Source organism: Meles meles, chromosome 9, assembly GCF_922984935.1.
Source record: "Meles meles chromosome 9, mMelMel3.1 paternal haplotype, whole genome shotgun sequence".
Taxonomy (NCBI): Eukaryota; Metazoa; Chordata; class Mammalia; order Carnivora; family Mustelidae; genus Meles; species Meles meles.
Genome location: NC_060074.1, coordinates 20,904,987 through 20,917,620, shown reverse-complemented (window position 1 = coordinate 20,917,620; position 12,634 = coordinate 20,904,987). Strand labels below are relative to the sequence as shown.

The 12,634-nt window shown below is 35.7% G+C and overlaps 1 protein-coding gene across 4 annotated transcripts in view; it reads right to left on the bottom strand.

Annotated features, from left to right (window-relative positions):
- UNC80 (unc-80 homolog, NALCN channel complex subunit) overlaps positions 1 to 12,634 on the bottom strand; it is a 227,977-nt gene that overhangs the window by 140,720 nt on the left and 74,623 nt on the right. For 2 of the 4 annotated variants that reach the window (XM_046019112.1, XM_046019113.1), the window contains exons 19-21: positions 11,420 to 11,634; positions 10,199 to 10,305; positions 8,277 to 8,373 (exon numbers count right to left, since the gene is read on the bottom strand). In XM_046019112.1, coding sequence (XP_045875068.1) covers positions 8,277 to 8,373; positions 10,199 to 10,305; positions 11,420 to 11,634 — 419 coding nt within the window. The remainder of the gene's footprint in view (positions 1 to 8,276; positions 8,374 to 10,198; positions 10,306 to 11,419; positions 11,635 to 12,634) is intronic. The other 2 variants (XM_046019110.1, XM_046019111.1) reach the window with 1 other exon arrangement.

Here is a 12,634-nt window from a genome sequence, read left to right as displayed (position 1 = left end):
AATATAGGAACTGATCATTTTACTTATGGTCTCCTCTTTAATACTGACAAGAGCTCTTAGTATATTTAAAATTATTCTTCCTGTAATCAAAAACTAAAAGCTATTTTTATCAAAGATGAAATTATTGTACAATTTCATATCTGTTACATAAATTGATATCAAGGCCAATAACTTGGCATCTCAGTTACAATACAAAGAATCACTGACTATTGGAGTTGTAAAGAATCTCAGTGTTTGGTTATTTAATTCCACGATTTCCAAACCTAGCTGTATATCAGAATTACCTATGAAGTTCCTGAATTTCATCCAGACTTTCAGAATCAGAATTTTTAGAAGTGGCGTATAGGATTTTGTGCTTTGTAAGCCTCCCAGAAGATAATGATGCAGCCCGTCTGACCTAGCAGTGGGGTCAGAGATTTGGGAAGCACTGATCCCTCCCCACACTTACTTTTCCATAGTTTAGCTGCCTATGAATAAGAATCACCTTGGAGCTTATTAAACACAGAATATCAAGTCTCATCACTAGAGACTTTGATTCATGTCTGAGATTAAGTGTCTCTTATGGTTTATCTTCCTCTCTGGTTTCATCTTGTTTCATTTTTCCCTCTATTCCCCTATGATCCTCTGTCTTGTTTCTGAAATTCCTCATATCAGTGAGATCATATGATAATTGTCTTTCTCTGATTGACTTATTTTGTTTAGCATAATACCCTCTAGTTCCATCCATGTCATTGCAAATGGCAAGATTTGGGGGTTTTGATGGCTGCATAGTATTCCATTGTGCATATATACCACATCTTCTTTATCCATTCATCTGTTGATGAACATCTAGGCTCTTTCCATAGTTTGGCTATTGTGGACATTGCTGCTATAAACATTCAGGTGCACGTGCCCCTTTGGATCACTACATTTGTATCTTTGGGGTAAATACCCAGTAGTGCAATTGCTGCGTTGTAGGGTAGCTCTATTTTCAACTTTTTGAGGAACCTCCATACTGTTTTCCAGAGTGGCTGCACCAGCTTGTTTTCCCACCAACAATGTAGGAGGGTTCCCTAGGTAAATTTTTAAAAATGTAAACAACTCCTGAATTTTCTATAGCTTATAATAAATATTTAAAATTCTTTTTGTTATTTGAGGGTATTATGTTGAATATAGTTTTTTTTTAAGATTTTATTTATTTATTTGACAGAGATCATGAGTAGGCAGAGAGGCAGGCAGAGAGAGGAAGGGAAGCAGGTTCCCTGCTGAGATGAAGGCAGAGGCTTTAACCCACTGAGCTACCCAGGCGCCCCTGAATATCATTTTTAAAGCCATACCCAAGCCTCTGCTCATGATTCTGAAATGTACCTCTGACACCTAAGAATATACCCCTAGGATGAGAATCACTGACTTAGAGCTTGCTTTAATTTCTGCTCAAACCATTCACTTGTGGTTGCCAACTCTTGGTTCTTACTTAGAAGTCACAAATCTGATTTCCAGAAATGACTTTCTCATTTTTCCATTATGAATACCCTGATCCCTTCCACCCATTACCCTACTTTCCTACCTGCTGCCTCAGCACAAAGGCACATGTATATATGTATGGGATTTGTTTTAAAAAACATTTGAAAGGCATAAAAGGTAGATGAAACAATTATGGAAATTTTGATAATTATTGCTAATCGGTGATGAATATTTGGGATCCATTAGACCATTCTTTTTACTTTTTGTCTGTTTGAAAATTTTCCCAAGTACAAAAAAATGCCTCATAATATAATTAAAATATCATTGGGGAACCTGGGTGGCTCAGTTGGTTAAGTGTCTGACTTCAGCTCAGGTTATGATCCTGGAGTCCTAGGATCAAGCTCCATGTTGGGTTCTGCACTCAGAGCGGAAGTGTGTTATTCCTTCTCCCTCGGACCCCCCCCCCCCCGCACCTTCTCTCTCTCACTTGCTCATTCTCTCTCAAATAAGTAAATAAAATCTTAAAATATTATTAAATTTTTCCATATTTCATTTTTATGGGTATATTTCCTTTCAGATGCAAATATTCCATATTTAAAATTCCATATTCAACACCCTCAATATTTTTTTTTCCAATTAGTGTGGCACGTTTTGTATTAACTGCAAAAGGAAGTAGCACATAATGAATCTGCTGCTGGAAAAAATCTGAAAGTATCTCAAATGATACAAAGGTCATGTAGCTAAAAGCTACAGATTAGAAACAAACACTTCCTAGACAGACTTGTTTCTAGACAGCTGCCTTTCAAAATGCTACTCTGTTATTCACTGGGCAATATCAAAAGTACCAGAACCAGTAATTTCCTGTGATTTCTCTTACCTATATGTCACTTTATTAATCATTTATATATAGCCCTTTAAGTTAAACATGTCAGAGGAAATCTCATCTGTTAAAAGAAATTATTAACCATAGCAGTCCCTGAAACTTTGAATTTAAGATAGACCCCAAATATTTTTCTTTTTAATGAATCCAGTTGTTTTGTTATTTGTTATAATAATTAAGATTTACAATACATTAGGTGTAATGACCTCAAAACTATGATAGAACTAATATGTATGACAAGGTGTATGATCAATAAACTTATTCTTTTTTTTAATATTTTATTTATTTATTTGACTGAGAGAGACACAGTGAGAGAGGCAACACAAGCAGGGGGAGTGGGAGAGGGAGAAGCAGGCTTCCCGCTGAGCTGGGAGCCCAATGCGGGACTTGATCCCACCACCCTGGGATCATGACCTGAGCCCAAGGCAGATGCTTAACAGTCTGAGCTACCCAGGTGCCCCTAAACTTATTCTTTTTTTTTTTTTTTAAGATTTTTATTTATTTATTTCACAGACAGAGATCACAAGTAGACAGAGAGGCAGGCTGAGGGGGAAGCAGGCTCCCTGCAGAGCAGAGAGCCCAATGCGGGGCTCAATCCCAGGACCCTGGGATCACGACCTGAGCTGAAGGCAGAGGCTTTAACCCACTGAATCACCCAGGCGCCCCTAAACTTATTCTTTTTTAAAAGATTTTATTTATTTGCAAGAGAGACAGAGAAAGCACTTTTGGAGGGGGAGGAGGCAGAGGGAGAAACAGACTTCCCACTGAGCAGGGAACCTAATGTGGGGCTCGATTCCAGGACCCAGAGATCATGACCTAAGCCGAAGGCAGAGGCTTAACAGATAGAGCCACCCAGGTGCCCCAAAAAACTTATTCTTAGTTAACCAATTTATATAAGGATAGCTGCCGTCATTTTATTGAAGGAGACATTAAAATAAGCTTTTCATCTTTTTTCTTATTTATTTGACAAGATAATGAATTCTAAAAGAAGCCTATTTAATATTACCAGAAGTACCATTTTGATCAACAGAACTTCAGGAACAAAATGGCTAAGGAATTTAAGTAAAATAATGAAAAGAGAAGTGATCAAAACAATCTTTGTCAGGAAGAATATTTTTTTGCTTCACAAAAGAATGGATATTGATTACAGGTATGAAGATCAGTAGAATCCTATGATTGTAGGCATAAGAATCATGCTTTTTAGTGAAAGATATTTATAATGGAAAATTTCCCTTGTATCTATATATTAATGGATAACCATGTATCTGCTTCCACGTTTGAGCACTTAGTATGTGTTAAGTATTATATGAAGTGTTTTTTCGTGTGTCTGTTAGTCATTTGTATGTCTTTTTTTGGAGAAGTGTCTGTTCATGCCTTCTGCCCATTTTTTGATGTGATTATCTGTGTGTGTTGAGTTTGAGTTGGATATCAGCCTTTTGTCTGTGTGTCATTTGTGAATATCTTCTCCCATTCTGTGGGTTGCCTCTTTGTTTTGTTGACTGTTTCCTTTGCTTTTGATCTTGATGAAATCCCAAAAGTTTATTTTCGCTTTTGTTTCCTTTGCCTTTGGAGACAAATCTTGAAAGAAGTTGCTATGGCCGATGTCGAAGAGGTTACTGCCTATGCTCTCCTCTAGGATTTTGACAGATTGTTGCCTCACGTTGAGGTCTTTATTCCGTTACGAGTTTATCTTTGTGTATGGTGTAAGAGAATGGTCAAATTTCATTCTTCTATACATAGATGTCCAATTTTCCCTCACCATTTATTGAAGAGACTGTCTTTTTTCCACTGTATATTTTTTCCTGCTTTGTCGAAGATTAGTTGACCATAGAGTTGAGGGTCCATCTAGGCTCTCTACTCTGTTCCACTGGTCTATATGTCTGTTTTTGTGCCAGTACCATGCTGTCTTGGTGATTACAGCTTTGTAGTAAAGCTTGAAATCAGGCAACATGATATTTGATAATTAGTTTTTTGTAACAGCCTTATAAATCTTTAAAGGTGATTTTTTTAAAAAAGCAAATGGGAGAAAACAGAGCAGTAAGAACACAGACAGAGGGATACAGAAAGAGGGGACAGGTTGACGAGCCCAGTTTAAGTCCATGCAATAGAAAGTTATGAAGTCAAGATTAAAATCCAGACCTGATGACCACAGCCTGCCTCCTTAGCAGTATGCCACACGGCAACTCCAGAATACCCAATTGTTTATGTTGAAGATCAGAGTTTTGTAAACTGCTGAAGGTAGAGATTAGGTCAGAAAAACTTAATGTAAGAAATAAGTCAACATTGTATATGTTACAACCTGATTATAAAATTGTTCCCAGTTGACATTCCAATTCACAGCTTACAGTATGTACTACTAAAAGAAATGTTGAAAAGTAATTTGGCTGTAAAGTATACCTCCTATCCATCCTTTATTTAACTTACTAGGATATAAGAATGCCTCTTGGGTTCCTTGGACTTAAGGATTAATTTTTTAGTCTCAGTATATTCTATTTGCTTTTTTAAAATTAAATTTATTGAGGTACATTTATAAATTTATATAGAATACAGTTTTTAGAATCTGTTAAATTTAAAAATGTATATTTTAAAATATAGTATTTCTTTAAGTAGTGTTTCCCATGGAATTTATGGCAGAACTGAGCACATAGAAAATATTCAGTAAATTTTATTGATCAATTAAAAAATCAGTTTAATAAAATATCTTCCCTCAAGGATAACATGATTTCTAAAATGAAATATTCTTAGTAAATATAAAAACATGAAAGAAAAAGATAGCTGATTACAAATGCAATTTCAGTTTTGTTAAATGTTCAGCAGAAGTATTTTTCATTTTTGAAAATTTTTTAGATTTTAAAGAAATTTTTTTTTTAAGATTTTATTTATTTATTTGACAGAGAGAGAGACACAGTGAGAGAGGGAACACAAGAAGGGGGAGAGGGAGAAGCAGGCTTCCCATCAAACAGGGAGCCCAATGTGGGGCTTGATCCCAGGACCCTAGGATCATTACCGGAGCTGAAGGCAGCTGCTTAATGACTGAGCCACTCAGGTGCCCCAAGATTTTAAAGAAATTCTATTGGCTATTGCATTTGATCTTAACCCAGTGAAGTTTGAATACTGTATTTAAATTGAAGGTAAAAATGTTTGATGTTTGTTTTCTTTAACAACTTTAAAGAAACAGAGATAATATATGATTACATTAAAATAAATGAGAAAGAAAAGGATAATACATCTATAATAGATACACAGAAATCATTTATACATATGGATTGGAGAGAGACAGACCGACAGAGGGAGGGGGAGAGAGAAAGGGAGAGGGAAAGAGGAAACAAAGGCAACAGCAGGCCCAGAGATAGATACGTTCACTTGGCCAAGGGCAATAGTTGTAAATTACAATGTACTAAGATAATGGTTTTTTTCTTTAGTTTTTTTTTTGAGAATATCTGAGAGTACCTAACTAGTGCAAGAGATTCCAAAGGAACTATCTCATAAAATACCTTTAAATTTTTTAATAAACAAGAGAACATGGGCAAAGAATGAGGGTGATATGCAAGCTATCTTCTCTTGCCAGTCAAAAAGCACATGAAATAGATATGTCTTAGATTTTATAGTTTTGTCTTCTAGATATACAGAAAGAGACTGTATTATTTCAGGTTTTGCTGACACAAACTGATCCCAGAGTTGGACTCTGTGAATGTTCCATATCAAATCTTTCCTATTTGTAAAAATAAAATACAAAGAGGATCTTAAATAATAGCTGAAATCGGCAGGAATAGTGGTTAAAAAAATCTGGAATAAAAAGGTTTATGTGAATGCTAATGATAACATGTTTAGAACTAGATTAAAAATATTGGCCTACTCCTTGAAGAAGGGGATGTAAAGGAATCAAAAGGAAAGTAAACAAGTCACTTATGCTTTCGTCCTTTCCATCAATGAGAAAAAACCACAAACATGTAAGTACAGAAAAGCTTCTTTAAGGAGGCACCAAATGTGAGAGCCCCTACCCTGAGTTAATTCTCAGTTCCATGAAATTACACTCCAGTGCACAGAAAGAACTTACAGAGACAATCAGAGTACTAGCCAAATGACATTCAGCTAACACAGCACATACCTGCAGAACACTCTTTAGTTCGACACTTCATTCTCAAAAAAACAAAACAAAACAAAACAAAACAAAAACCCACAAAAATCTATTTATAATACTGGTGGTTCTTGAATTCTAGGTATATCTTCTCTGAAATATCATGAGGAATAAAAAGACTCCATAACGATGGAAAATGACAGAGGTCTTGGTTGTTAAGAAGATTCTTGAAACCACAGACTAATAAGTTTGATGTATGCCCTAACCAAATTCTGTAAGAGATTAGATCAACAGGAACTTTTTAAAACACCAGAGTAATCATAGGAATCACCGTGGTTTCACAAAGATTACACTATTGAACTAAGTTGCATATTTCCTTTAGAGTGATAAGGACATAGTTTTTTTTTGGTAAAATCTAATTTTTTTTTAAAGATTTTATTTATGTAACAGAGAGAGAGGTCACAAGTAGGCAGAGAGTCAGGCAGAGAGAGAGGGCAGAAAAGCAGTCTCCCAGCTGAGCAGAGAGCTCAATTTGGGGCTCGATCCCAAGACCCTGAGATTATAATCTGAGTCAAAGGCAGAGGCTTAACCCACTGAGGCTCCCAGGTGCCCCAAATCAGATGTTTTTATGAAATGAGAAAGCATTTGATAATTGCTAGTAAATTAAGTATGTTTGGATGAAAATCATACCCCCAAATTGTTAATTAACAAAAGTCAACTAGAAGTGTCATAGGAATTGTATCTTTGTATTTGTCCTGGTCATTAATAATATCAACAGTTTGGATGAAAACCAGGGAAATGAATCCTTATAGCACAATTGCAAAGAAGAAAAGATTCAAAATTCCATTTATCTTGGGTTCTGTCTCTTAATTTTTTCCTGGGCATGTGAATTAACCACCTCCCAAGTTAATGAAACAATAAATTTATTTTGAGATGAAGAATTAATAATGGCTATACAAAAATATAGCATTATATTCATTCATGTGGAGGTGAGCTAGCAAAAGTTAATCCAAATTCAGTACAAGCCAACTATAGGATGTAAAACTTGATAATGCAACCTTAAATTGTGATCATACACTTGCTATATCCCTGGAGCTTAATTGTTACACTATTTATCAAACTGATTAAAGTCAAATATGATGCATGCATTCCATCTGAATCTCCACATTTTGTAAAGTATATCATCTAATTAGAAAGCACTGTAAAATGGAATCAGGATGATGATGGTTCTGGAAACTCTTCCATGTAAGGAGAAAAAATAGGAGTCAATAATGTTCAATCAGCAGAAGTGAGATGAAAAGAGAGAATGTGAAATAGATAAAGGCTAAACTAGCTGTGTGTGTGTGTGTGTGTGGCCACAGATATCATAACTGGGACTACTGAATTAAATTTATAGATGAATATACTTTCAAGATATAAGGGAAGACTTAACAATTAAAACTCTCTAGTTCTGAAACAGGTTGCTTTGTGAAGTAATAGACTCCTCTTTGGTGGAAGTGTTCAGAGGGTGACTGGCCACCTCTCAGGAATATAATGTGCAGAATTCCTAAGTAGATAGATAGAGGGAAATCTGAAGGTTCTTTAAAGCTCTTAGATTTTAATAAAGGACAGAGAGCTGAAGAAGAGGCTATCTCTTACTCTTCTTTGTAAACCTAATATTCACTATGGAACGAGGAACACAATAGGGCTTCCATAAATGTCTGTTGACCCAAATTGATAAAAATGGAGAAGTTATATATATAGTTGTACAACACACACACAAGAAAGAAATGAATAGGAAATAAATGGAAATAGAAAATGGACCATTTTATCCAATCAAATTTTTGTTCTGTATGATGAAAATTGGATGTAATTCTTAGACAGTATGATATTTACCAAGACGTTTGAAGAAATTCTCCTCTTCATCTCTTCCATTTTCCATTCCACTCCCTGGTCCACCTTCAGAAAGCTTCACTGCACTGGTAAATTTGACCTGAGGAAAAAAGGGCAATTCATTGTTTTTATACTAAACCTTGCTTTTGAAAAATAAGTTATTTAGAATATGAAGATTACTTTAGTTCTTCTGACTTCCACATCTGGTTAGTCAGTCAGTATGGTTTATTCCTATGTACCAAAAAAAACAAGTCTTATAACTAATTTGAAAGAGAGTCCAGTCATAGATTGAAAGTAAATAATCAGGCATCATGAAAATAATTCAGCAACGAAATGAGATGTTCTTAGAGTTGAATTTTGATAAAATCCAAACTCAAATTCATGAACAGCAAGCCATATTCATCCTTTACAAACAATACCACAGTTGAGAATGAGACCAAACTGAAAGATAGGCAAATAGAAAGTTTTAAATCTTTATGGGAAAAACCAGTATAAATTAATTCATAAAGTACCCTATAATTAAAGTGAAATAAAATGCTTTGGGTTTTTTCCTAAGAATTTAAATGTGCCCTTGATCTTGCACTTAGGCCGAGAGTACTTAAAATTTTCAGCATGCAAGGAAGCTATGTGAGTAAGCCTCACATACTCTTAATATTTGGCCAGTATTTTAGCAAAAGGATGTGAAGGAGGAATTATATTTTCTAAATGTCTTATGAGGTTGATATATTCTTTATATAATTTCAAAATATTACCATTAAAATAGATAGAAGAAAACTGGCTTTAGTGAGATCAAAGCAGAAAGATTATAAGCAAATGATTTAGATATAAAGAAATGTAACTCTTACCATATGCTGGAAATTATAGTGAACAAGACCTGGGTCACGTACAGGGAATGCTCTTGTAGGAATTGGATTTCACTGAGAATCATTACCTTTTCCAAATAGTATGCTGTTACAATACTTAACAGTATTATGAAGAAGCACTTAATGGGAGAAATCCTGAATTTCTTTATTCTTTTCAATAGGGAGAATGGTTCAAGTACTCACAAAAAGTAATAGAAAGAGGATGAAGCTGTGTGTGTGTGTTTTAATACATAAAGAGAATCATTAGAAAATTCTGCATCCTTGGGTAGGAGCTTGAAATGTCAGGAATTTCACATGTATGTTAAAAGTTAAAAATAGTTGGGAAATACCAATTTGGATACCTTTCATTTCTTTTTCTTGTCTGATTGCTGTGGCTAGGATTTCCAGTACTATGTTAAATAAAAGCGGTGAGAGTGGAAACCCATTTGTAATAACATGGATGGATCTAGAAGGTAAAATGCTACATGAAATGAGACAGTCAGAGAAAGACAAATATCAAACGATTTCACTCTTAATGGAATTTAAAAACAAAACAAAACAAATAACAAAAAAAGGAGACCAAAGAACAGACTCTTAACTATAGATAACAAAATGGTGGTTACTAGAGGGACAACGGGAAGTGGGATGGGTGAAACAGGTGATGGGGATTAAGAGTACACTTTTTATGATGAGCACTGGGTACTTTACCAAATTGTTGAATGACTATATTGTATACATGAAACCAATATAACATTGTCCATTAATTATACTGGAATTAAAAATAATAATAAAAATAAAGTTAAAACATTAAAATAGCTGGGAATTAATACCTATGCACATATCTAGATCTGCATTATAATTTTATGTAAATTTTTGTTACTCTTTTCTTCCTTTCCATAATAGCCTACTAGTTAGATATCTTAGTTTTCATTGTTCATTTAAGTTTCTAAACTTTGCTCAATTTGAAGACAGTTTCTTCAACTCTTTCTTATTTGGCCCTTCCATGTGTTTAACATTTCTTGGTCCTGACATTTTTCTATCAGCGAGTACAACATTCTCTTACATAAGTGATGTCCTGTTTACCTTGGAACTTTGCCTGATGAAAGAGAGGCGGTCCACAGAGCTGATGTCCAGAAGGTCCTCCACACCATCGGCTAGGCCCGAGAGGGAGGACCGCTTCAGCCAGTTTCCTATTTAATAATTTTTGAAAATTTAGATCAGTATAGCATTTTTCTCCCAAATGAATTAAACAGAAATGTCAGCATATGCTCAAAAAGCAATGAAAATTACATGGCTTGCTGAACACTGAAGTGAAAACAAATGGTTTTCAAAATGTATATGCTTTGAATATTGATTATAAAATGACAAGACTGAGTAAGACCAGAACAAAATGAATTTGGGCCTCTTTGGTGAATAAAACCACAGTCCGTCCTATTCTCCTTCACACTTTTCCCATCTTCCAATAAGTCCTGTTGATTTTACCTCCTAAGCATTTATCGAATCTGTCCACTTTGCTGTACATGGTCAATCACCCAGTCCAAGTTTCCATTACTTATGCCTGGACTACTAGACAGCTTTCTAACTGGTGTCCCTCAACCACTATGCTCCCTCCAGTATGTTGCCCATGCAGTGATCTTTTAGAAAAAGCTAACCTACTTGCATTATTCCCTTGCTCAATATCCCAGCTGGGCTATGTAGGGATGTAAGACAAAAAGCCAAGCTTACCTGCAAGGTCCCCATTGCTCTGTCATAATCATGCAGATGCTCTTCTCCTTGTCTCGTTTCTACTTCCCTCCTTCCTAATACTTTTACAGATTTTATTGCTACCACTTAGTACTCTTTCCTTCTTCATTCCCCTAAGTACCCTGAAGATCTTAGTATCACTTCCTACAGGAAGACTTCTCTGATCTCTGCCTCCTCTTCCCCATGTAGGTCAGACCTTATTGCATAACTTCATGGCACAACAGATATTTCCTTCATAAAATTCACAGTTTTCAACCACACTTAGTTGTAGGATTATCTGTTTTAGTGACTATCACCCCCAATAGATTTTAAGTTCAGCAAAGTTGGGCACTGTGTAATTTTGCTTATCGTTTAATTCCTGATGCCTAACATCATAGTGTTTGGACACAATAAGTGCACATAGTAGGGGTTTGAGAAATACTTGCTGAAAAAGATGAATGAATGAATGAGCCAGCTTAAGCCTTGTGACTTTTCTCAACCCTACCATGCGTTGCTTTGATTATGAGTTGATTTGAGGACATGGCAGGGAATAAGAGAATCCATAAATAAATATAGACATACTTTTACCTATGGGGAGTTTAAGTTTCTTCCGGAGGGAAATTCTGCGGGACCGTGAACGGGTGCGACGGTCAGAGGTAGTCGCTGAATGGGCAGTGGTGCATTCTGAAGTATCCTGTTCAGACTGGCTGCTGGTGTCACTTGCTGCACTCTGGGATTTGAACATCTTCCGCCAGAAATCCTTCCGCCCTAGGTTGCCCCCTTGCATTTGTTCATCACTGAAAGCAAGAAAAGGGTAGAGTTAAATGTCTGAGAACACATGTGAAATTCTCTTAAATTTCTTTCAACTTCCTGCCAGCGACATTTATGCAATTCATGCAGGATGATCTTTGATGGGCTGGGATTTAGGATGAGTCAGAAGGGGAATGGGAAGGAGTGAGACCAAGGTTGACTCTGAGGTCTTCCTGAAAACAGCTTTGTCTCAGCTGTCAAATAGAGGTAATCATTTTTTTTCCAGCTTTAACAAAAAGACCAAATATTATCACAGGTATTCATCTGTGGGTGTGAGTCATAATAGTAGAAGCACTTATGACGTCTAAATATTTCATTTTTTTTTTTTGAAGTTCCCAGAGGCTTGTGCAGTACTGTATATCACTTTCCAGCCCCACTCCAACATAATATAATTCTCGGCACTAAATAAACTCACAAAAGATATTTGAATAAATGAATAGGTGAAATGTAACCACACTCAGGGGCTGCATCGTTCTACAACTGTTTACTACATTATTTCCATTGTGCCTAATTATTTAGCTTTCTCGGGGCAAAGAAGCTTAAGTAAGGCTTAAAAGTAAAAAAAATTAAGCCAACTCAATATGCCAAATGGGGACACAACCAAAGGGATTTTTGACCAAGACATTTCACAAGAGGGAAAAGACAAGTGGCCAATAATATGCAGAGGTTAATCTCACTAGGAATTGGGGGATGAGGAAGGTCCATTGAAATGGGATCCCTATTTTCACTCATTAAATTGGTAAAGATTAAGGGGGGGAAAAGAGAAAGCAATTGGTGACTGTCATCCTACTGGTGATGAGATAGCTTCAATCTCTCTGGAAGGTAATTTAGTAATATGGTATCCAAAACCAATATCTACAGCTATGATAGAAAAATCCAATTCCTAGGAAGTCATGCCAAGAAAACGATGGAAAAACATACTAACATGTAGATAAATACAAGATGATCAAATACTTGCTGAGGTATTATGGGTTAACACTGAAAAAC